Here is a 26,507-nt window from a genome sequence, read left to right as displayed (position 1 = left end):
AAACATCAGTGTGTTATCAACATTCTTCTAGTACTAAATCCAAAACACAGCACTATACCAGCTACTAGGAAGAAAAATAACTCTGTCCCAGCTGAAACCAGGACAGTCTGGTTGCACCACCCTTATCAGATGTCTAACCTGATCTTCAAACCATTTTATAGGAGTGATTTCTCAACCTTCTTATGTCAAGATTCAGTCTTTCTCCTAGATTTTTGTTGTTTGTTTGGGGTTTTTTGGTTTTTTTTTTTGTTTGGTTGGTTGGTTTTTTTGTTTAAACCTCTAAGGTTCCTTCCCTAGATTCTCCAGTATGCTTGCATTTTTCTTAGAATAGGGTGAAAACCTGATGTGACACTCCTTCAGGTTGAGTAACTACAGCCATACAATTCCTGTGAACCTCTGTCATATGTGGTGGTCAATAGTAACGTTGTGTTATTGGTCTGTTGAAGTGTAGTTCACAATAGTCTCCTGACTTTTATGTGGTTAGCACATGTTTATATATTGTATTTGCTTGTTCAGTTTCTGCTTCCAAAGCAGCATCTTGCTTTGCTTGGTTTTGGTTTCATGTTGTTGCTCTGCAGCCTTTTCCGTATTCCTGTTTGCTCTCCTTTCCTGTTGCATAATGTAACTATGCCTCCTTTCATTTTCTCCCTGTGAGTCTATAAATATCCTTTTCTTTTTGCCTTTTGTATCCCTTGCTAGTGGAAGCGCCTGTATTTTTTCAGTAGTTTATTCTTTATATGCTACACTATTGCTTTGTGCTCATTTTTCATACTGCCTTTACTTCCTTTCTTTTTTTCTGATTCTGGTTTTGATAAAGAACAGTTGGTACAACCAAAGTGGTCTCATGGTGTTACTGACTTTTCCTTTACATCAGGATATTTTCCTCCTGTTTCTCTTCTACTAAGTCAGACTCTTATAGTCCTTGGATTATTTTTCCAAGAGGCTTTCTAACAGTTCCTTAAATTTGTTGATATGTGTCTTTCTGAAATCAGTATCATCATTCTATTCTTACAACACCCTTTCCTATGTACCACATCATCATGATTTTTATTGGAATTACTTTCCATTTTCAGATTTATGTTTGCTTCTTCTGTGTTAGAATCAAATGTAAAATACCTGTTTTCTCATTGCTGTGATGAAAATAGGCTATGGCATGTTTCCAGAGCTGCAGGTGTATCCTGAACATACTACTTTTCTAGCTGCTATGTCCAATATTTAATCTACCTTTATCGAAAGGTCCTTGAATGCATCAGATGGTTGCTTAAAGGATTAAAAAAAAAAAGGCACTTCATCCTTTTGCCTTTTGGTCAGATGGTCAGTCATAGATCTCTGTTGACATCACTGATACTACTTTCTTCAACCTTGCTTTGCTTAATGCTATTATTTCTTTGAGAAATTTAAAGAAATACATATTTGCAGTCTTTTTGAAAGATGCTAGTGAATCCCAAAGCTGCTGTTCTTTTCTGAAAAATGGCACAAGGTATTCAGTTCCCATGCAGATATCCGTCGGAGCAGGCAGAGTGGTCCTGTGATCAGTGAAATGTTCCCTGTAGGTGTTACTGAACTGGAGAACAGTTGAATAGGTAGATGATCACCTAGAATAGATTATTCCAACTACTTCTGTGACAGAGAAGACAAAAACTGTTACTGAGTGCAGGGGGGTGGATTGGATAACCTCCAGCTTTCCATCTGAAATCTACATTACTCTGTCATTCAAATTTCTTACCGTATAGTGCATCTACTAGACTTGTATGGGGGCTGTATCCAGTGACAGTATAATTTACTTTTTGCACTATTGTAGCAACAGGGGGCACTAAAACACCCGCCATTACATGAATGTACAGAAGTTTTAAAGAACCTGGGCATTTATTATTAACTTCAATAGCATTGTCTTTTTCCTACCACAGCTAATATAGTGTTTATAAAGAACCCAGCTATATATATGTGTGTGTGTGTCTGCATATTCTTGGAGAAATTTGGCTAAAAAAAAATACGTCTTGAGAGTGTTTTAGAAATCTATACTTTAGTCTTTCCGATTGATTCCAGTTTTGGTTTCATGTGTCTCTTGATTGGAGCAGCACTGGATTTCTTGAGAACTAATGCACAGAAAAAAATCAATACATACTAAATTTACATTAACTTTTCATGAAGAGAAGTTGTGATGAAAGATTGCGGGACTGAAGACGAGTTATGTGTCATACAATTTGGTAAAACCTATAGTGTATTTTTGAATCTGTATAAAGCATGCATGCTTGTAAAATCAAGTCTGCTGTGAAAAATAAGCTTTCTTTTTTTCCTCTTCAGTTCAATAAGACTGGGATTGTAATATGTGAATCGGACAAAGTACACAAAATAGTAGCTATGAGTTTCTCCACATGTGGGTTGCATGCTGTACAGCAAATCATTCGGTGTCTTCCTTCTTCTTTGCGTGGCAGCACTGTGTATTTGTCCAGGAAACCATGCACGACTTGTACCACGTTCCTCATACAAGGTATATAATACATTTTTAATCAATCTGTGTTAACTGCAGTTCTGCCTGAACAAGAAGTTCATAAATGACCCCACTAAGCATCATGTCTAGGAAAATGTTGTACAGGGCTCAGTCCAATAAATCCCTCCTTAGTCAAGAAATCCTTTTTTGTGCAGATAGTCTCTTAGAAATAAGCATGACTGTTTGCTTGGGAAAGGATTGGCACTCTGTGGGAGACTTATAGAAATGAAGTACCAGTTGTTGCCATAGGTCTGTATTCAGTTCAGAACCCATTGCAATGGGAGTGGTTTAAGCTCTGTGGGTAACTATATAGGCTTTGGACTCTAGAGTGTCCGCAAAATTGCAATGCAACAGAAAGCTGGCCCTCTGTTTTAAACAAAAAACTTGTGAATTGAATGTCCTACCCAACTGTATGACATTTTAAGTGACTTTCAGCATTTGTCTCTAGGTTCAGTTTCTTCTGTCTATTACTGGCCAGTGGCTCCAGAAAAAAAAGGAGACGATTCAGTGGTTGAGGAAGATACTCAACAAGCTGACCTTATGTTTCTTAGAAGTCATATAAGTAGCAGTGTGGCCTTACCCATTACCAGCTTTGAAACTGTGAAAATGATTGCAAAAAAAATAAGATGTAAGGGACAGCTGAACAGCAATTTTAAGTTGCTCAATTATCAAACTGGAGAATTTGAAAAATATTGTTCGCTGTTTAACATACGTAGCAGCAAAGATACATGTGTCAAGCGGATGGAAAATGCTTTACGTTGCTATGAGTTTTTACTGGAATGTTCCCAGCTTGAGGAAAAAGGACCTGAGGAAAATGTTCATCGGCATGCTTTGCAGCTTTGCTATTTTTTAGCAGCAAGATCTGGTAAGTTATGTTGAGAGTATATAAAGAATAGTAACCAGATATAAAGAATGGATTCTTGTATATTTATTTTTATTATTGTTGTTGATTCATTCAGCTACAGCAAAGAGTAAATATTTCACAACATATGTGGGTATCAGAGAAACTGGCATGCTTTCCTAACGGAGTTGCTAAAATATTTTTCATTGATGTATTTGCTATGTTAATGCTGAATATTATTGTTTATAATTTTTGTTGCAATACTGAACTTAAACCAAAAGCAGAAGATGGAAACACATATTATAGGAATATAGAAAATAATATTTTATCACTTAATCCATTTTGGGGGGAGGGAACAATGTTTTATATATACATGTATGTGTGTGTTCAAATGTAAACACTCGTAGTATATTGTTAATATACCCAGGTGGACTTATAGCAAATCTCATCAATGGAAGATCTTATAACCTTTTATATCCTGTTATTGGGATTTTGTATTGAGTTAATACTCTGCAATCACCAATCAAAGATCAAGTGTACCTTGAGTTGGATTTTAAGTTGTGTTCTACTGAAATCTGATATTTGCTGTACTTGATAGTAGCTATGCCTCATGTTACTGTGTATGGGTGTCTGTCTAGACTTGGATAATATATATGCATGGATGGGTTCTTTCAACATATAAGCAGTCACTTAGGGCTTCCATTTCTGTATTATTAAAGCAATACCTGTTGATCTGTAAAATATGTTTTTAAGTATGAAAAAAGTATGGGGTTTAAGTGACATGAAAATCTTTCTCTTCTAAAAGATGATCCAGACCGAGGTGTGGGGTGTGTTCTCTACAGTCAGGATGGATATTTTGTAAGTAGATTGAGTTCTTCAACACTTGCAAAATTTCTCTTCAGTGCTCCAAGGGGTGCGGTTGATTTGACCCCATGTAGATACGTGCACCATATTTGCCTCCCTCTGAGCTATTGGCCCTGACTCCCCTTTATAGTTGGAGATCTAGAGTGTCATTCATCCCAATCCAGAGTCTGGAATAGGCCAGGTGGACCTGGTTTTCTCCCTTGAATATAAAGGGAGTCTAGGGTAACTAGTTCAGATGTAGCCATGTAAAGAAGTTAACGGAGATTAATTTCTTTCGTGAACACCTTCACCTGTAATAAATATGCTAATAGTAATGACAGTATTTTATCATTTAACTTTAGAAAAAAAAATCCCTGAGCTCACTGACAAGGAGAATCCTAAGTTCCTTGCAAAGGTAGAGAGACAAAAAGGTGGTGATGAAATTGATTAAGAGCAATGACCTCACTGGATGCAAAATCAAAATTAGCTCTTAGCTGTGTTAAAAGGAGTAGCATGATGAGGTAGTAAGATGCTTCTGGCAAACTGTTAAAGCTGATTAAAAACCTGATAGAAATAGCCATGAAAACTTAGAAATTGTATGTATCTAGAAATATATAGACAGCATATACTTAGGATTTGAAGCTGTATTAGTATATGGTTAAAATGTTGCTGATGTTTGGAAGGGTCTGGTAGATTTTGATTATTTTATTTCATTTGTTTTTTTGGCAGTTTGGGGCAGGCTATAATGGATACCCCATTGGCATATTATATGCAAACTTGCCCTCTGCGGGGAGAAAAAACCAAAAGGCTGGACTTGCAAAACGGGAATTTGTTCTCCATGCTGAAGCAAATGTTCTCCTATACAGGTTATTGTTACAAATCTAGTAATGGAGTGACTCCACAGGCATTCTTTATGTGTGCAGTGTGAAGAAGTCAGTGACTAGCCATGGATTTTCTCTTTCACCTTTCCATCTGTTCTTCACCTGTTAATCCAGTTTCAAAGACCTAACATTTTACAGCTCTGAGCTTACAATCAACAATTTAATGTGTGTGTTTCCTCTCCTCCACCCCCAGAAAGTTGTGGTACTACCTTGTATTCCCACACTGCCAAAACAATCACTGGATTTCATTGTGATGAAGCTCTAAACAGTTTTTGAAAGGCACAGTTTGCAGCATTCTGCCTGGCAGTCTTTTTTGGTGATCCTTAGGCTATCAAGATCAGTGTCAAGTCAGCCAGGTCCCTTAAGACTTTATGTGTCAATAGTTGGAGAATCGTTAGTCTGTAAAACTATATGGCTCAGAGTACTAGCACTTTTACATACACAGAAGTAGAGGAAGCAACAAAAATCAGACATTTGAAGGGAAAATCTAGATGAAGCAGGAAACTTGGATGAGGAGATAGAGAGTAATCTAATTAGAAATAATAATCTTCAGTGAAAATACTAAATTTATTTTGAAGAAATGCAAACATTAAGCTTAGTTTTAGCTTTGCAGAAAATGAATGAATTGTGCATATACGTATATTTTTCAGATCAAAGATCAAAATAGAAGAGAGTGATGTTCTTTACTGCACCAAACCTCCCTGTCATAAGTGTCAGAACTTTTTGAAGTACATGAAAATCAAGACAATTCATTGTGTAAAAGAATCTTCCAGACAACATGGTGAAGTATGTTTATATAATTTTATTTATTTATTTTCATAATGTAAAAGGGGGGTCAGTTTATTTATAGTTGACTTGCAGACAAGCACATCACTTCTAATCCTTCTGTGTAGGAAAGGAACTACAGGACATTATTACCTATGAGACGCTTCATTCTTTGTACTCATATACAGCTGAAATTTTATGGCTTGCTTTCTGCCTTGGAAATCTTTATACTCAGATACTTCTAAAGTCAGGAAAGGAACAAGTTATGCTTAGGATCTTGCACTGGGAAAGTCCAGCCTCTTGTTTAGCTGTATCTATATGACAGACATCTGGAGTGCTCCCTGATTTTGTATCTGAGTGCTTACTCTGGCTGTGCCTGAACTATTATGATGGTGAGATCTGGATAAGTGTCTTGGTTGCTATATGAGAGAAACCTGGGCATAGATGCTGAGGGGAGCTGTGGCATGCTTCATTAAGACCTCCAATATGAAGGAGTACCTCTGTACTGCATTGCACACACTTAGCTTTTAATCCCTCAGGGCAAATGCAACAGTCTTCTTTCTAAGTCTCACTTTCTTATATTTGAAGTGTCTGATGAGTTTGGCTTCACTGTTTACAGGTCTGTGCCAAATAAGGTATTTTTGGCTCCATCACAAGGTACAACCCTCTGTTCAGTGGAAAGAATAAGTATTTTCTGAGTTTGCAAGGGAGTATTATTCTTTTCAGGGAAGTCCCTTAGTTACTTAATAAGATTTACTTGGATGTAATTTAAATCAAATAATTTGTGTATGGCTTTGGAAAAATCTTTCTGAAGGAAAAGGTCTCAGTCTTGGTTCAGGCCCAAGTATCCAGTTAATGTCCATGTTCCAGATTAAATTCTACCCCTATAAAGACAAACGTGTCCAAGGTATTCAAAGTCATCTTTGCCTTGGTTTTTACTGCCAAGAGTTGCCCTCAGGGATCCCATGGCCTGAGACCAGTGGGAAGACATGGAGCAATGATTTACCCTCATTGGAGTAGAATCTGGTTATGGAATATTTAAAGAAGTTGGATGTACACGAGACCATGGGACCCCTCAAGAAGGCAATTGGGAGTAGTTAGCATGGATTTATGAAGGGGAAAACATGCCTGACTAACCTGACATCCTTTTATGATGAGATGACCAGCTTCCTGGATGAGCAGATAGCAGTGGATGTTTTTCATCTTGACTTTAACAAGACTTTCAACACTATCTTCCACAGCATGCTCATAGACAAACTGATGAAATGTGGACTAGATAATTGGACAGCGAGGTGGATTGACAACTACCTGAACTGCCAGACTCAGAGGGTTGTGATCAGCAGCACAAAGTCCAGCTAGAGGCCAGTCCATAGGGGTGTACCCCTGGGGTGGATAGTGGAACCAAAACTGTTTGATATTGTCATTAATTACATGGATGATGAGTCAGAGTGCCCCCTCAGGAAGTATGTAGATGAAAAAAAAACCTGAGAGGAGTGGTTTGTACACCAGATGGTTGATTCAGAGGGACCTTGATGGGTTGGAGAAATGGCAAAACGGGAATCTAATGAAGTTCAACAAAGAGAAGTGCAAAGCCTGTGCACCTGGGGAGGAACAGTCCTATGCCCTAGTACAGGCTGGGGCTGACGGACTGGAAATCAGCTTTGCAGAAAAGGACCTAGAAGCCTTGTTGGGTAAGTTGGCTGGAATGCAGCAATGTGCCCTTGAGGCAAAGACCAACAGCCTCCTGGACTGCGTTAGGCAGGGCATTGCCAGCAGGTTGAGAGAGGTGATCCTTCTGCTCAGCACTGGTGAGGCTGTGCTTGGAATATTGTGTCCAGTTCTGGCCTCCCCAGTACGAGAGAGATGAACATATGAGAGCGAGTCCTGCTAAAGGCCTTGAAGATGATTAAGTGATGGGAGCATTTCTCATACGAGGAGAGGCTGAGAGAGCTGGACTGATCAGCCTGGAGAAGAGAAAGCTCAGGTGGGTGGTTATGCATATGTATAAATACCTAATGGGAGGGTGAAAAGAAGACGGAGCCAGACTCTTCTCAGTGGTGCCCAGTGATAGGACAAGGGGCAATGGGCACAACTTGAAATACAGGAAATTCCACTAACACATAAGAAAAGGCCTTTTTGCTGTGAGGTTGACAAGCACTGAAACAGATTTCCCAGAGGTTGCAGAGCCTCCATCCTTGGAGATACTAGAAATCTGAGTGGACACGACCCCAGATGATCTGCTTTAGTTCACCCTGCCTTGGGCAGCGGGTCTGGACTGGAGACTTCCAGAGGTGGCTCCCAACCTCAGTGATTCCGAGAGTGCCTGGTTTATTTGATTGCTTTTAAGTTTCCTTTTTCTTTTAGGGTCATCTAGATGATTTGAAGAAAAATTTTGACTATCATGAGGTGGGTTTGCATATTGAAGAGTAGACTCAGTGTTGTATTACTCAAAAAATTTTTTGTACATTTATATAATAAAAGCATAGAATAGTTTGCTTTGATATGTGTCATCCTTTTGGTTTGCCTTGTTTATTTTTTTTTCCTGTTGTTTTTAAGATGCACATTTTCCTTAGATGGAAAGTTGATTAAAATACATCAAGTGTTCTTGAACCATTTGATGATAAGTAAATATATACTCACCTGAATATGCACATCAGAGCTTTTCCATCATTATTTTGAACTCCATCAGTAGTTTTGGGAGCTAGTCATTCCTGGATGTCATAAAAAATAATTCAGCACGTAGAAGGCATGTCAGAAGTGGAAGCAGATGATGTAGAAAAGTATTGCTTCACTTTTTAAGATCCATCAGATGCATATGATGGAGGTAAAGCAGTCTGAGTTAGGAAAAGAGGGAAATGGGACACACAAGACTACTGATGAACTGGATAAATGCTTGGAAGAGAGTGGGCTATGTAATTGACTTTTATCTTCCTCTATAGAACGAGACCTTTAAAACTGGAATAGACAAGAATGACTTTGAGGACCTGTTTGTCCAGTGGTCCAACAAATCCTCACAGTAGATTGATTAATAGCTGATTGACAGATATAATGGCAGATTTGAGCAGACAAATTGTGGAAATTATTAAATAAGTTTCACTTATGCTTTAAATAAATTTATTGAATTGGTTTTGTTTGTTTGTTTGTTTTTTCCAGTGGAAACTGTGCAAAACTCAACTTACAGAAGGTATGATTAAGATTAATTTCCTTGTCCTTTAGTACTGCTCCATTTGGTTTCTTTTGGTATTATTTGGTGTTTAAACTTAGAAGCACGGTATATTACTAAGTATTTTTCTGTTACAGCATGTAATAAATGCAATAAAATCTGTTTATAAATTGCATCTAATTAATGTAAGTTTAATTGAGTTACACTTAAATTGGTTCTGCTCATTCCAAACTTCCTTTGGAACTATATGTTATAAATATGTGTACCCTGCAGATTCCACTTCTGCCACAATACTTCTGAATATGCAGAAGACAGAATTATACAGAAAGGTTGCCTTTGAGGTCTCTAAGTGGCCAGACCCTGTAAATGGTTACAGCTGAAAAGACAGAGGAATGACATAGCAAGTTTCTGGGGTTAATGGTTTCTGCTCTCTCTCGTAGTCATTAATTATTTTTTGTTTTGCCCAAATGACTAATCAGCATCCTTCATGACAGTTTTCTTATTTCAGGCCCTTTCTGTGAATTTCATAGAATCATAGAATCATTTGGTTGGAAAAGACCTTTAAGATCATTGAGTCCAACTGTACCTGTCCACTACCAAACCATGTCTCTAAGCACTTTGTCTACCTGTCTTTTAAATACCTTCAGAGATGGTGACTTGACCACTTCCCTGAGTAGCCCATTCCAGTGCCTGATAACCCTTTCAGTGAAGAAATTTTTCCTAGTATCTAATCTAAACCTCCCCTGGTGCAACTTGAGGCCATTTCTTCTTGTCCTATCACTTGTTACTTGGGAAAAGAGACTGACACCCACCTTACTACAACCTCTTTTCAAGTAGTTTTAGAGAGTGATAGGGTCTCCCCTCAGCCTCCATTTCTCCAGGCTAAACAATCCGAGTTCCCTCAGCCATTCCTCATAAGACTTGTGCTCCAGAACCCCCACCAGCTTTGTTGCCCTTCTCTGGACATGCTGCAGCACCTCAATGTCCTTCCTGTAGTGAGGGACCCGAAACTGGACACAGTATTTGAGGTGCGCCTCACCAATGCCAAGAACAGGGGAAGGATGACTTCCGCAGTCCTGCTGTTAAACAATCCGAGTTCCCTCAGCCATTCCTCATAAGACTTGTGCTCCAGAACCCCCACCAGCTTTGTTGCCCTTCTCTGGACATGCTGCAGCACCTCAATGTCCTTCCTGTAGTGAGGGACCCGAAACTGGACACAGTATTTGAGGTGCGCCTCACCAATGCCAAGAACAGGGGAAGGATGACTTCCGCAGTCCTGCTGTCCACACTATTTGTTACTTGGGAAAAGAGACTGACACCCACCTTACTACAACCTCTTTTCAAGTAGTTTTAGAGAGTGATAGGGTCTCCCCTCAGCCTCCATTTCTCCAGGCTAAACAATCCGATGAACTGGATAAATGCTTGGAAGAGAGTGGGCTATGTAATTGACTTTTATCTTCCTCTATAGAACGAGACCTTTAAAACTGGAATAGACAAGAATGACTTTGAGGACCTGTTTGTCCAGTGGTCCAACAAATCCTCACAGTAGATTGATTAATAGCTGATTGACAGATATAATGGCAGATTTGAGCAGACAAATTGTGGAAATTATTAAATAAGTTTCACTTATGCTTTAAATAAATTTATTGAATTGGTTTTGTTTGTTTGTTTGTTTTTTCCAGTGGAAACTGTGCAAAACTCAACTTACAGAAGGTATGATTAAGATTAATTTCCTTGTCCTTTAGTACTGCTCCATTTGGTTTCTTTTGGTATTATTTGGTGTTTAAACTTAGAAGCACGGTATATTACTAAGTATTTTTCTGTTACAGCATGTAATAAATGCAATAAAATCTGTTTATAAATTGCATCTAATTAATGTAAGTTTAATTGAGTTACACTTAAATTGGTTCTGCTCATTCCAAACTTCCTTTGGAACTATATGTTATAAATATGTGTACCCTGCAGATTCCACTTCTGCCACAATACTTCTGAATATGCAGAAGACAGAATTATACAGAAAGGTTGCCTTTGAGGTCTCTAAGTGGCCAGACCCTGTAAATGGTTACAGCTGAAAAGACAGAGGAATGACATAGCAAGTTTCTGGGGTTAATGGTTTCTGCTCTCTCTCGTAGTCATTAATTATTTTTTGTTTTGCCCAAATGACTAATCAGCATCCTTCATGACAGTTTTCTTATTTCAGGCCCTTTCTGTGAATTTCATAGAATCATAGAATCATTTGGTTGGAAAAGACCTTTAAGATCATTGAGTCCAACTGTACCTGTCCACTACCAAACCATGTCTCTAAGCACTTTGTCTACCTGTCTTTTAAATACCTTCAGAGATGGTGACTTGACCACTTCCCTGAGTAGCCCATTCCAGTGCCTGATAACCCTTTCAGTGAAGAAATTTTTCCTAGTATCTAATCTAAACCTCCCCTGGTGCAACTTGAGGCCATTTCTTCTTGTCCTATCACTTGTTACTTGGGAAAAGAGACTGACACCCACCTTACTACAACCTCTTTTCAAGTAGTTTTAGAGAGTGATAGGGTCTCCCCTCAGCCTCCATTTCTCCAGGCTAAACAATCCGAGTTCCCTCAGCCATTCCTCATAAGACTTGTGCTCCAGAACCCCCACCAGCTTTGTTGCCCTTCTCTGGACATGCTGCAGCACCTCAATGTCCTTCCTGTAGTGAGGGACCCGAAACTGGACACAGTATTTGAGGTGCGCCTCACCAATGCCAAGAACAGGGGAAGGATGACTTCCGCAGTCCTGCTGTCCACACTATTTCTGATACAAGCCAGGATGCCATTGGTCTTCTTAGCCACTTGGGCACACTGCTGGCTCATATTCAGCCTGCTGTTGACCAACACCCCCAGGTCCTTTTCTGCCGGGCAGCTTTCCAGCCACTCTTCCCCAAGCCTGTAGCATTGCATGGGGTTGTTGTGACCCAAGTGCAGGACCTGGCGCTTGGTCTGGTGGAACCTCATCCAGTTGGCCTCAACTTATTGATCCAGCCTGTCCAGATCCCTCTATAGAGCCCTCCTCCCCTTGAGCAGATCAACACTTCCACCCAGCTTAGTGTCATTTGCAAGCTTGCTGAGGGTACACTCAATCCCCTCGTCCAGGTCTTTGATAGAGTTGTTAAACAGAACTGGCTCCAACACTTCTTCTAGCCTTAAATGGACATATCCAAATCCTTGGAGATACTGGGCTTGAGTCTTCTCCTCATGCCACTGGCTTTACACTCTTCTGAGTTATACCAGCTGGGGAGTCGGGTCTCCTACCACAGAATAATGTCATTAATACTGAAATTTTCTCAAATAACTTACAATTTTCTTTAGACTAGACCACTAGTAAAAAGTAACAGAAGTTTGCACAACATTTTGAGAATACACAAAGTCTTGTATGCTTTTTGCTTGGTTTAAGCAAAACCAAACTTAGAACTGAACTAAAATTTTGAAGTCTTAATGATTTATAAACTGAAGCCTGATTGCCCTTACTGAGGGAGAATAGGTATTTGAAATCAAATCAAGAATTGGAGTAAAACTGAAATTAGAAACTCCAAAAATGTGGCTGACCACATCATGGAGTGTGAAGATATGATGGACAAGTGAGTTGGGGAAAACTACGTAACTGAAGAGGAGTAAGGGATAGATTATTTTAAAATCAAGGAGAACAGTATATATTTGCAGTAGAATGTAATCAAACTGATGGGAAGAGTGAGAACCAGAATGATGAAGTTCATATAAGGAGGATGGCAGGGTGGCAGGAATGAACAAGCAGAAACTCAGTATCAAAGACAAGAAGAGGCAGTCCTGAGTCTGAAAGCAAAGGGAGAGAGGAGACACTGTAGGTATTGGCCATTCTGTATGTGAGGAAAGCATTATGGATTGTAGGTTAAAAAGGCAGAACTCAAACTTAAAAAAAAACCCAACAACAGAACCCCAAGCCCCTTGTCACCACCACCACTAGGGAGCCATATTTATTTCTACGTGAGATTTAGTTAACTGTTCTATGTCTGGGAAATTCCCATTAATTTTAATATAGTTTCTATCTGAATAAAGTATCAGAGCCTGGACTTTGATGTCCTGACTGTCAAACATTGTTCCAAACCAATCGTGGCTTCTGAGATGTTGACCAACTCACAGTGGATAGTCTGTCAGTGTTGATAATGAGAGGAGGAGAGCTGATACACTGCTACACTTCATGTAATCTCTTCTTGTGTGATATTCCTAATCAGACCTTTTTCTTTTCTGTCTTCCAGTACCCAGTGATTCAAATGACAATGGAGGAGCAGAAGAAAGCCATGATGAAGGCAAAGTGAAATAAATTCAGTAAACTTTTCACTATCATAGGTTTTGGTTTCCCTAATTTCATTTCCTTAAACAGGGTTGAATAAATGTAATTTTCGTGAAAGCAGTGAGCTGGATATAAGACAGCACAGAGAGCTGATGCACAAACTTCTGACATATCTCTCTGGCAGCATATTTGTCTTCATTTTAATTTTACTTTAAGTAAAAGTAATTGTATATTTTTTTTTCAGTCTTACCTAATGTTATTGGAATCTTAGCAGAAAATATAACATGAAAGGGAAGGTTTTGTACTATGATAGTTGGAAGATAAAATTTTGAAGAATAGTATGACATGGGGGAATGGAGTTGGCCATTCCAGATATTGGATATTCACATACTGTTTCGTCCCTCTTGAAGTCAGTAGAAATCATTCCTTATGCCATCAGAAAAGGGTAGATAGCGTAAAACCCCCAGAAAACAAGAGATCCAGGATACCTCTGCACTCTGTCAAGCAAAAGCTCCTGCGACAGTCATTACTGTTTGCCTCAGAGAACTTGCAGGCATAAATGAATATGCTGATGAATAAAGTGCAAAGATAAGGCTATTTGCAGAGTAACTGGCCAGTCGAAGTCTGATACATGATTAAGAAAAAATTTTTTAGTTCAACATGCACAGAAATTATAACCCTTTTCCCCAAGTTTTCACCTAGGACTAGAGAGCTAGCAAATTATCCTTTCTATCTCATTACCAGTAATTATTTGCTAATTTTAGGATATCCCCTACTTTTTTCTCCAAGACTGTTTTGATTAACTTTTCTTTCCATTGTTTCTTTCTAGATCCTCCTATTCCTCACCTGAAGAAAGAAGACTTGTGCATCTTCTTAGCACTACATATGGAAAACTCACCAGGCGAACCACTGAAATCCGTGAGTTAAGTCAGCTCAAGCATATTCATTGTTATCAAGCCATAGTGTCCGATAGGATCTTGATTCAAAAATTACTGACTTGGTGTTGTGGGAAAAATGATCTTAATTTGGGGACTTTTTACTTAATTGAATTTATTGCCAATAAATACAAACTTATGTTTGCTGAATTGGATATGGAGGGAAAGAAAGAAAACATAAGGAGTTTAAACATCCTCCATCCATCTTTTTCAGGTTCAGCTTAAGCCACATACCATCCCATCTTTCTAGTCTGAACTTCCCTTGTTTTCACCGTAGGTTACTCTTGGTCGGTCCCAATTCCTTCAGTGAGGCGATGGTGGTGCAGGACGTTGTGGCTGTGTGCATGATGATTTGTCTGCAGCTCCTCTGTGCTTTTTTCCAGTTTTCCTTTGCTCCTCCATGCTTCCTACTGTCCCTGTCCTGGAATGAGTTGTCAGCTGGCTGTGGTCCCTCAGGAGTGTCCCTGCCCCAGTGTGGGTCGCTTGTGGGCCACAGTCCCGCAGTTAGGATTTTAATCTATTGTATGCTTAGACTCTAAAAATTTTTGATAAATCAAAGCTGTTTGAGTTTTTGAAGCTACATAGATGTCTGATGGTTCCTACTGTGAGTATCCTTTGAGTAGCGTTGGCATTTGTTTGAAACTACACCTTGTCACTCCTTTGTCCTCTTTTGGTAGTCTGCTACATCAGCTGTTGGGATATTCATCTCCCTACATTTTTTTTGATTTTACAGACTTACAGACTTTTCGAATGTCTGCCTCTTACCCCTTTCTGGATGGCAGTCAAAGTACTTGTGCTGTTGAGCTAGAATACAACAATTGAGTTATGTGCTGTAGATGCACTGGAACTGACTGAAAATCCATAGGAATCAGCACATTTCTAGACTGCAACAACCCGTTTGCAAGAAATGCCATTCTTTTTCTTTGGGATCTTTTGGTTTCTGTTACTTTACATACACATAATCTGGAGGGACTCTCATTCAGTGAATGGTTATACATTCATTTGTATACATGTGCATTTATTTGTGTATTTCTATGCAGTATTGCAAAACTGGAATTGTTGTCTGTGAAGCCAGCAAGCCAAAAAGGATTATTGCCATGGACTGCTCAACAGGGGAACTGCATGCTGTGCCAAAAGTGCTGTTAAGGTTTCCTAATGCACTGAAAGGCTGTGAAGTTTACATGTCTCGGATGCCTTGCAATAATTGTGCAAAACTACTGGTTCAAGGTCAGTGTCAGAACTGAAATATCTCCTAGACTAAGATTGCACATGTGGCATACTCACAGGCTGTTGAGCTAGTCATGCCAGCCATTTCTCTTCCTCTTTACTTTCTTCCATTTTGCTCTCTGCATTTTTCCTCAGTTGGTTCTATATGAATCATTCAGATCACTGTCAGAAACTGATGGAGCTCAATATCTTATCCAATAGGTAGCTGTGATTATTAGAGAATATTAAGATGTGATTCATAATGTCATTGTACAAATTGTTGGTATTTACTAACACATGAATCATGAAGAGTGCGAATCATTAAACAAAGAAGGAGCCACCAGAACTTGTAGAGACATTTATTAAATGAGAAAAAAAATTAAAGGAGTGGTCCCAAGGGATGTGGAAATCCTGAAAAAATAATGCATAGATGATCAACCCAATATAATAAACAAAAAGAAATCAGCCATTCCCATTTAAGTCATCAGATGAGAAATGTACCTCAGGTATTAATGTTCAGGATAACAAGGGTAGTAGGTAGATTTTTTGCAGAAAAGTTAATCTGTAGTACTTCACAAATGGTAACGCCCTACCTACCTGTTGAATTTTCTGGGGGTTTTAGGTCCCTAATTGATATACATATTTTTCCTCTACAGTAACTTCAATAACTTCCTGTATCTCTCCTTGTTTTGGAAATTTGTACCATTTGGTAAATATAAGTAGAGACAAAAGTTTAACCACCTGGGAAAAAAAAAAAGTCATAAATTGTATATAGAGTTTCCTTTTTTCCTGTGAAAATAATGTGTTAGTAAATAAAAATTTCAATATGTTATTTTACTAATGGGGGGAAAGCTGCAGCTTTCTTAGAGTAGTATTTTTACATTTATTAATGGGAAAAATGAGTACTAGTATATTTCCTATTTAATATTAATCTTGTATATCTATTTTCTTTATTCAGCACAAGTCTCACAAGTATATTACTGGCCAAATTTTGAAATGAAAATGGCAGAAAAGAACCAGGGGTATGATCTAGCCATCTTCACAGAAAGCTATGTTGTTGCAGCAGTATATGTACCAACCATAGACAATCAAAAAAAGATGCAGATACTTAATTCAAATAAAAGAGCATCTTCTGATGATAATCTAATCAAAATTACATCTGTATTGGATGGGAAAATTGATGTGGATCTTTTAAAGTGCCTTAACTTGCAACACCTGAAAGACAACGAACTGAAAAAATACAAAGAAAATCTCAATACAGCAAAGATTTGTTTTAAAACTCTGGCAAGTTGCAAAGATGAAGAAATAATAATCTTAGAAGAGAAGGAATCCACTGTAAAGAATAATCCTAAATACACCCATGCATTACAGCTCTGTGATTTATTAGCGTCCAGAAGTGGTAAGTAAATTAATATTACTAAGTTTAGCTCAGTAATTCACACAGTGTAGAAAAATCCTACATAATTGTTAGTCGTATTCCTGGAGATGTACTGAAAAAAATCTTTAATTGCTAACATTGCATTCTGTTAGCTAATTCATTAAACTCTACATAGTTAGTCAACTTTAGTATCATGGTGGCATTTCCTGTGTTACAAAATTAATTCGTGTAGCATCATTGTTTTACAACATGTGTGCAGGTTATCTGAAGAAGGCTGGTAGTGCAAATGAGGCAAAAATCTCCCTAAGAAAAAACAGAGTGTATCGTTACTACCAAATAGAGGTTCCTTTGCTGAAGGTAGAGTTGCTCCAGTGCAAGCCCCAGGGCTGAGTAAGACCCAAAGAAACACAGTGCAGAGGTACTTAGTTGGGCTCTTTCCATACTGCTAGCCAAACTGGAGGAATGTGTTTCTCCTGTCTTCCTCACCAGGAGGGGATTTCTAACTCCTTAGGCTGATTGCAAGAGTCTCTGGTTGGGGAGAGTTTCTCTGTGGTATCAAATGGCAGGCAGGCAGTTCCATTTTTGGAGAGCTTTCCTATTCTTGCATTAAAGATTTGCAAAACTGAAACACTGCTAAAACAGGTAAAAAGAAAACAAAACCGGACAGAATTATCTCTTACTTTCTCATCTTGTCCATTAGTCTGGTTGGTTGTCCTTGTTTACACCAAAGATATTAGGCTGGGTTTCTTTTGTTCAGTTGCACCTGTACAGGTTAAGAATAGGGTTCGCTCAGCAGCACAACAGGCGTTTTCCACTTTATCACAGATCAGGACTCACCGTCAGCATCACGCCTGCACCAGCTCCCCTGGGTCACCAGAAAGTGGAAAGTTTCTAGTTTTACTTTCCCTTTTTCACAAAAGACAATTTTTGGGGGTTGTTTCCTTTTGCAGGGGGAAGACAGAGGGAGAGATCTTGGGCAGTAGATGCCATTGCATGTGCCTGTGCCTTGAGTAAGATCTAACAGAACTTGCTGTTCAGGAAAAGAAAACAGTTTTTAAACTCCTCCTGAGCTGCAACGATGTAAGACATGCTAGTCTCAGCAGTGGGGAAGGCCAATGGTTTTGGTACTTCTATGCAAGAGCACTAGATAAGGCAATTGGGATGGACTAGAGGAGACAGAGAGCTACGAGGACTGGAGGTAACTGCATTGATTAGCCTGGTTAGTCTTCCTGTCAGCAGTTTACCTGGTTCAACATTTTCTGGAGGCAGCTGAGCAAGGAACAGCAAATTTTGTCCCAACAGATTTGTTCTGCATCTCTCTGGACCAGCAGGCATGAGTAACAATGTCATACCTTTTGACCAGCAGGTTCGTTGTAATATTTTAATGCTGTATGAATTTATAACTGATTATTTGACTGTTTATCCTCAGACAATAATAATGGAGTGGGGACGTTGATTTACAAGGAAGACAACATTGTAAGTATAAGTTTATGTGGACTAGGAAATTGTGCTCTTCTTATAAAAATGCCTAATTTTGATCTATTGTCATATGAAAATAACACTTGTAAGATTGCTATATAATATGTTATGAGGCACAGAAATGTTTTTAAAAGCCCATTTCTGCCGTAAGAAATGCACTTTAAGTTTACTAGGCTTGTGTTTACGCATGTAGATGAGGAAGTTAACTTGCATCGTATGAACTCTCTTAAAAATGTGGGAGTTGCAGTAATATAAACCAACATTTTGTGAAAAAAAAGTTTATATTCCCTCTGTCCCAGAACATTAAGTTGATGGATTATTTAATATATAGTAAGCAGTTAGAAGAGATGAAGTCCCATGTTTGCTAAACTTTAAAGTAATGAGCTGATGTGCCTGATGACATTGTTACTATTATCATATTAAAATTCCATGCTTATTTTTATTTTATATGATTCCAAAATGGACACAGCTAAGAAAATGTAGCTAACATTTTCCAAATCTTTTCGGTGACTTTGTGTTTAGCAGCCTCTTTTGTGTTAATTTTTATTTCCTAATCAACTTTTCCTGTGATGAATTTTATAACCATTGTTTTTCATGTTCATAGGAAAATGTATTTTTGGAAACAGAGACAAATTATCCTTTTGAAAAAAAAAATTCATGATTTTCTGAAAGTTCACGTCATACAAATATACGATTAGGATCCACACTCAATCATTTCTTTCTCTGTTGTTTCTTTCTAGGATGCGCTGGGCTACAGTGGATATCCAAAAGGGGCAATGAACAATTTATTTTGCAAGAGGGGAGATGTTGATTTTGACGAGCATGCAATTGTATGTGCAGAAGCTAATGCAATTATTATGAGGTAGGAACTCATTAAATATTTTGAAGGAATTGGACGAAAAAAGTCTTGGTGTTGGGTGCTTCATTAATGAAGAAATAGCTCTCTGACTAATCTACCATGGGAGTTTCCAAAGCGTAGAAAGGAGAAGTAATGTTACATAGCATGGGAAGGAATTTAGTCTTATAAAGCATTGAGTACAATTGTTTTTTACAGAGATCAAGGTCCATGTGATTTTATATTCTAATACACCCAGCAAACGTGTGGCAGAGTCTCAGAGGTTCCTGCTAGTCCCCTCTCTCTGACCTCGTGGGCAGTCACGGACAGGGGTCTTCACATGTGCTGGAGGCAGGAGTAGCCAGCAGCAGAGCTATTGCTTCTGTGTGGGCTCTGGTATTACTTTGCCATTGGAAATGCAGGGCATCACAGCTGAGTGATCAACTTGAACTGCCTCCTTTAACGCAGGCAAACTGAGTTTCATGAAGTTTCCTGGCTATGGGAAATTTCTCTGCAGACTGACAGTGCTGTTGCAAATGCATGTGCACATGGCCCTAGCTGATGGTCCCTCTTCTGACAACTGCTTAGTGGGCAGTGTGTTGACTGAGTGCTCTGCTGTCATCTGCTCTCATACTTAGGTCATTATGGTTTGGTGGTGAAATGATCCCTGGACAGGCATTTCATAAACCAGAATATCAGTCTTTACGGTGCTGTGCATACCCAAAAAGTAGGTGGATCCATTTCCTGAGCTGGCAAGCTCATGGACCGTACTGCAAGTATTTGCTTATCATGGGCTGGAAAACCTTTACTCACCTCCCTTGGCCAGTGATAGAAGAGAAAAAAAAGAGGAGAACCCCCTCTAGGTTCCAAGAGAAATGATTCCTCCTGCAAACACGTCTTGTTTGTAATTGTGACAATATTGTATTTTTCCAGTTCTGAGAGAGACCTGTGTAATGCTGAACTCATCACTACACGTGAGCCCTGCCATGACTGTCTGAAACTGATCCGAGCAAAGAATATAGCAAAAGTCATCTGGCCTCGCCGAGATGGAAATGTAGGTGATATTAGAGACGTGTGTCATGGTTCAAGGCTTGCTGTTCCTTTGTCCCCTTCCAGAGGACATTTTCCTAAAAACCTTGTACTTTTCCCTTTGCTGGGGAGGAACTGCACACTCTTCACAGTTTCAGGCTGGGCCTTATTCTGCATTGCCAGCTTCCACCTTGTTTGTACCACCGGAGGTAGGCTGAGTGCCAAGGGAAGGGTACTTCTCATGGGTGTAGAGATGGCTGCTCCCACTCTGAAGGGGAAGGGGACAGGGATGAAAGGTCATGCTCACAAGTTGTCCTTCATGTCCTTCAGCAAGTGGGGAAGGTCCTGCCTACCAAGGCACACAGCCTTTAGATGGAGCTTCATGGGGCCCACCCTGCCCTCCTGCCTCCAAAAGTAGGCTCTGCTCTCCTGTCCACCTACATAGGGACAGCACTGGCTGTGGCAGTTCCTCCCTCTTTGTGAAGCCACATACTCTTTCTGAACAGCTCATGCTCTGCTAAAGGCATCTGTACGGCCCTCTAGAAATCCAGGGTCTACCTGCTTGCCTGTCTTACAGTCTAAATACCCTAGCAGGGGCAGCTCTTACCTTTGAGACAGTGGTAAGGACTTTAAGAACATTGTTAAAATCTTTGTATGTTTTGTCTTAGAAGTAATGTGTAGAGGTGATAATACAATGGGGAGAACAAAAAGAGAAAATACTGTACAGAATGAGAAAAGTTTAGATTATTCACTATCCAAATGATACTGACAAGAAGAGAATATCTAGCTGTTGCACATTAGAAAACAAAAAAAATAACCATTATCTTGTGAAAGGCCTGATAATGTTCTCCCATGCACCGCTCTCACCCTCAGCTGAAGTTGCTATTCTGTAGCACATTTAACTGTTAGTAAAAGCAAAAGACTATGGAAAGCTCTTACTTGCTGTAGGTTCAGGTGAGTGCCTAGCTGGAGTGGATGGTTAGATCCCTTTGTGCTGGTAGGGGTCACTGACTGCAGATAATCCTTGCTTACTCTTCCTTTTGTTCATACTGTCTCTTCCTGAATTAACTTCATAAATTCACTCCAGTTTGCAACAGTATTAAAAACATAGGATGACTCACAAGTGTTTTACTGGTTCATCACCTAATCTAAGCTAAGAATAACATTTTTTTTTTTGTGAGTAAAGACATTTTTAATACTTTTCTTGAGGCTGGGTAGATCAGAACAGGATTGGATGTAAAATACCCAGCATGACACATATGCCATTGCAAGGTAAGAAGCCTCTTAGGTGCATTGGCCCAAGAACAGCGATGCCAAACAAGCAGTGCAAGGCAGGCAGTGCCACAGCTTGCTCTCTTCTGAATTCATAATTTCCTAAAGCTGCAAAATTCTCACTAGCAACACAGGGTGCATGGTGGTCTGTGAGCCAAAAAGCATGACAACTTCTCCCCAAAGTGGCATTAAACATTAAAACATGGAAATGTATTGCATTCAAGGCCTCTCCTTTCCAATAAGAAAGTGATATTCAGTTTCAAGCAGTCAAACGGGGTTGCCGCAGGAAATCTAAGTCTGAATATGTTTATATGTCACTGGCCATAAGTTGTGTCACAAATCTGATACTGCATTAACACAGCTGTATTTAATAGATGGAGCGCATTGAGACTACTACTGGTTTTCATCTACCACTGGTTTTCATTCTTACACATGATCTCTGTAGAACTGAGACCATAGTTTTATTGATATGAGAGAGTTAGTGAAGTAGATTTATTTTTTCTTTTACCAAAACAGCCCACTAACACAAATTATTTTCAATGAGCTTGATTTTTAGAGGCTTTTTAGCACATTATTAACATACATCCTAGATGATTTAGTTTATAAAAAAAAAGCTTGTCAGCTAATATAAAAATAGAAATAATAAATCAGAAAATTATTTGGAAAAGTCTTTCATACTGTTTAATGGTGTGTGTTATACGTTTGTCACTCACTGTCTTTTTTTCTTTTCTTATCAGCAATCCAGAGAACAAACTGAAGATCCTTCAGGTAATGATGTCCAAATAAGATAACAGCAAATATGAAAAGGGCAAGTCATATTAATTTTTAACTACAATTACGACTGGCTCTGAAATATGACCATGTCAGAGGCGGAGTGGAAGAAACTAAACCAAGTGAGATCATGGCTTGTGCTAACTGTGAAACCCAGACCATGAGCATTTTGATTACGTAGGTGGTGAGGAACAGTCTGTTGGAACAGGGACAGCTCACACCAACTTGGAAGCGGAAAAGATACAATGATTGTACCAAATTACTTCTTTGAAATCTCTGAGATGCTGCATCTTGTTAGCAACCTTCCCTTTGCAATGAACTAGTTAATTCAGTTATAGCGCTCATTTCTGCCAGTTGTTCCTTACTCATGTCGCCTGTGCTTCTCCTTTCATTTCAGAGGGGCAGTCTGTGGCTGCTGCTGATGGTGAACCTCATAAACCTCCACAACATCAACAGGAGCTTTAGGATCCAATGCTCCCAGGCCCCCCAGTATATTCAGTGATGGTGGTATAATCACCTTGCGATGGTGGCCTCTCTGGTTGTGTCCACTCCTTTTCAGAAGCACACCTCATACCATTCCCCCTGCCACCTCTTTTCTTGTTATTGCTTCTGCTGTGTTCTACAGGGATTTGCTTCTGTCTGTGGCTTAAAGGTGGGAAAGGCATTTGCTTTCGATGTACCTCTAAGGGGTAGTCATGCCTAACTGTGCAGTGCCTGTAGCCATGAAGGCAGTGGTTGTTTTCTGCAGTCCTCATTCACTCTGCAGCCTTTCTTCTCTTGGATTAGCCAGAGCATTTGAATAAGGATTTTTCTTTTTCCTTTATTGTGATTTCCCACCCTCCCTCCCATTTATTTTATTTCATTTGATCTTCTTCTTTTTCACTATATCTATTTTTTTAGCCTATCATTTTTTTTAGCTGAAAAGTCACTAGTTCCCTGTTTCCTTGTATCTCTCCATCCAGGGGTATTTGGTGCTTTTGTGGCTTCCCCCTTCCTTCTCCCCTTTTTCTCTGGTGTGTTATATTGTTTAATTTTGTTTCTTATTCATGAGCCTCTTTATATGTCCTCTGATAGGCGCATACCTTTTTTTGATCGGTCTTTGTGCCATGTTGATAGTGTTTTAGACTTAAATTTGATCTCCATCCTTGAAACACCAGACCAATTAATGTAGAATGTGCTTTTGTATTTTTGCAGGCTAAATAATTTTGCTCTAAATGAGCCAGGGGGCTGCAGATTATGGTGCTGACAGCTGCTTTTGTCCTTGCCTTTAGACTCCCTCAACTGCAGTTTCAATACTGGGATTTCCTAGGACAACCCCAAACCCAGAATCAACTATGAAAATCCCCTGGATTTTTAAAAATCATTGTGTGAATGCTATTATTTGTGGCTTGTTAGCTTTCAGCAATTACTCCTTTTACGCAGCCTCTTTAGAGTGAGATCATCTAAGTGTTTTGCATGGGATTAAATGGAAGGTTATGTCACTTTAAAACAAATAAATTTGTTTGCAGTTCTCAACATGTGTCCTCTGACTGTGTTCCCTTTGGAGATGGTAAGACCATACCATCACAAACCAAATGGCAAGGCCCATGCCATGATTGTACTTGGTACCCATGTTGGAGTGGATGTTGCTGTGAATGGGCATGTATTTGTTTCCCTCGCACAAGGTACGTGTGAGTCTTGGACAAACCTCTGTTCTTCATTTCACCCTTTCCCTTTGTATTCTGGTATGAGGGCATGTGTAGGCTCTGTGCTTAGCGTGGAAACTGGGAAGGCAGCAGCAGAAAGAAGATTTTCATACAGGGCAGCAGAGCAGTGCGTGTGTGAGTGTGTATGCATGCAGCGAGGGCATGAATTGTGGCTGGAATTCCCAAGGACATGCCACTCATTATACGATGTAGGTGTGACTAAGCCATGCTACAGGCACCCTGTAAGAGGACCTTTACAGAGCTAAATGCTATATGTGAAAATAACATGATAGTATCCTAAGTCCAAAATTTCTCCATTCTCTGCAAAGTCATGCATGCACAGGCTTAATTTTTGAGTAAGATAAAGAAACTCTTTGAAGAATGCTGTCCATCTCCCATTTTAACTGCAGCAACTTCCCCATGGTCATCCAGAAACCCATGAAACCATCAGAAATGTAATCACAATTGTAACTGCATCCCAGTCTGATCTTTTAAGTGCATGCCCATCACCCCTGGAAAAGATGGAGCACGAACTTGTGCAGGAGAAGTTCGCACAGAATGCTAGACTGCTGAAAGGACTAATTTTCTTCCAGCCAACGTTGTTAGACTGCATCTGACTCACTTCACAATGCTAGAACTTGCCGATCAGAGATGAAGTTTGTACATGTCAGATGCTGGCCTTTTTAATCACTGAATTGTGTATATTTTTATGTGTATGGATATAATGTATAATTAACAAGAAGTGTCATAGTATGTTAAAGACCCTGAGGTTTAGGTAATCACACAACATGTATATGCACAGAGAGCTTTTTTTTCCCTCGAAGCTCAGAGGTTGGTATCACTTCTTAGCAAAATATTTGCTTGTGGCACTACTGAGAAAATTTTTACAACTGTTTCACCACGCTTCCATAGTGCAACTGTCAAATTACTTGTTCTAAGCACCATTCACTTAAAAGAGTAAGACAAAGCCTAGGGTAATCTTCTTTTATGGGAAACCAGTAACATAACCAGGGAAAGCAGGAAGTGTTCAGGACTTAATCCTTTTAGAAGACAGGCTAAGCCTAAGGAGAGGAAATGTGGATACCTTTAGGTAGGGATGATTAAGGTGCTTAGCATTGTTATTATAAGTCATCAAGTTTTGTGTGTGATCGTCTTCCTATAAATCATAAAGCAATTTTTCTTAGCCTTGTAAGCAAATGGGTTTTGCAGGCATTTTGCAAGCATTTGCATGAAAAAATACAGAACTGATAATAAAGGCTTAGCCTTCCTTGTGATAAATAGCATAGCCACAAAAGGATAATTATTTTCATGACAATAACATGGATAAATTACATGAATAACATAAATTAGAACAAGAACTAACAAGAGCTAATAATGAGAGAATGAGAACAAGAATGTTATTTTTTCCAAACAAGTTGTTCAAGGATGAGCTTTTTATCCTGGCTGTCTGATTTTGGATTTGGGATGGTGCTGAGACTGAAGGGAAGGAAGAAAACATTCTGCTTTCAGACTGTAAAAACATATGTGAAAGCTGAAACTCCCTCTGCTTGCCAGTGCAGGTATATAACCACCTTGGTCGTTCGAAGAAAATTACTTGGAGAGTTCAGGGAACTGCCATAAAGTCAATATAAAAAGGTAATATGAGAGGCCTCTGTGGAGAGTGGTGAGTGCCCACACAGCTCTCTGGTCAGTGACTGATGTCCCTGCCAGTGGTAGGCAGCCCTTCACCTATGTTTTCCTCCTTGTTCTTCGTTGGGTGGATAGATCCTCTGCCTTTCCTTATTCTCAAGTAGATGTGGACACAATCAAATTCAACCACTACAGTATTGTAGGGTCTAATTCAAAAAGAAGGTAACATTTCCTGTAAACCACAATTGTCTCTATAACTATTGAATTTCAAATCTCCCAGAGGCCTTGGCAACTATTGCAAGAATTTCCCAGAAGGATTACTTAATCGGATTAATTTTGTGGTTACTTATTAGTGGCAACATTGCCTTTTGTGCCCCCCCTCCCCAGCAAGAGTGCCAGGCAAAGTGAGGACTGCACGACTGACACATCACAACTTTGGGGGGGGACGGGGATGGTGCGTTACTGAAGTTTTCACGTCAAATATCATTACTAAATGCAACTAAAGTTAAAATTCTGCTTTGATTTATGCCAGCATTTCTGTGCTTGTTACGCAGTACAAGGCAACGTCACCTCACCTTCTCCCCACCGCAAAGTGACTTTATACGCGCATTAGCCACGAGGTGGCAATGCAAGAGCTGGAGATGCTAAATTCTGCTGGTCTTCGGAGCATCCAGAGTCTGGGCTTTGTGGTATCAGCTGAGTAAATGTATTTGCCTCTGTGTGCCAGTGTGCAATGTGTGCTCCACATCTGCCTCACTGACTTCATGCAGAGGCCAAGGAAGACGAAGCTGATTTTCTGGATCGGTAATTGATGCCTTTTATGTCACTAATAATTGATAACTGTATTGAAGTGGCTTGGTAGCCAGTGAGAGATGTTATGTTAGGAACTCAGCTGCTGTTAAAAGCAAAATATCTTAGGGAAGATTTAGCTTGTGACATACAGCCGTCCCTCTGTCAGTCTTCTCGTGCCTTTAACTCCTGACTTTCCTGAGGTCCAAAGGGACTT

General features: G+C 39.5%; 1 protein-coding gene across 1 annotated transcript; it reads left to right on the top strand.

The window, feature by feature from the left end:
- Nucleotides 1-12,868: 12,868 nt before the first annotated feature.
- Nucleotides 12,869-22,660, top strand: LOC118452266 (cytidine and dCMP deaminase domain-containing protein 1-like). Its single transcript, XM_035894015.1, has 10 exons — nucleotides 12,869-12,875; nucleotides 13,248-13,298; nucleotides 14,112-14,200; nucleotides 15,258-15,444; nucleotides 16,382-16,822; nucleotides 18,231-18,277; nucleotides 19,021-19,142; nucleotides 20,049-20,169; nucleotides 22,154-22,184; nucleotides 22,585-22,660. Exons 1-10 carry the CDS (start codon nucleotides 12,869-12,871, stop codon nucleotides 22,650-22,652), a joined length of 1,164 nt encoding a protein of 387 aa, XP_035749908.1. The 3' UTR covers nucleotides 22,653-22,660.
- The last annotated feature ends 3,847 nt before the right edge of the window (nucleotides 22,661-26,507 follow it).

This window comes from Egretta garzetta, unplaced genomic scaffold (assembly GCF_000687185.1).
Source record: "Egretta garzetta isolate BGI_Z169 unplaced genomic scaffold, ASM68718v1 scaffold180, whole genome shotgun sequence".
NCBI classification, from domain to species: domain Eukaryota; kingdom Metazoa; phylum Chordata; class Aves; order Pelecaniformes; family Ardeidae; genus Egretta; species Egretta garzetta.
The sequence above is the reverse complement of the archived record's forward strand: the minus strand, read 5'-3'. Positions and strand labels throughout refer to the sequence as shown.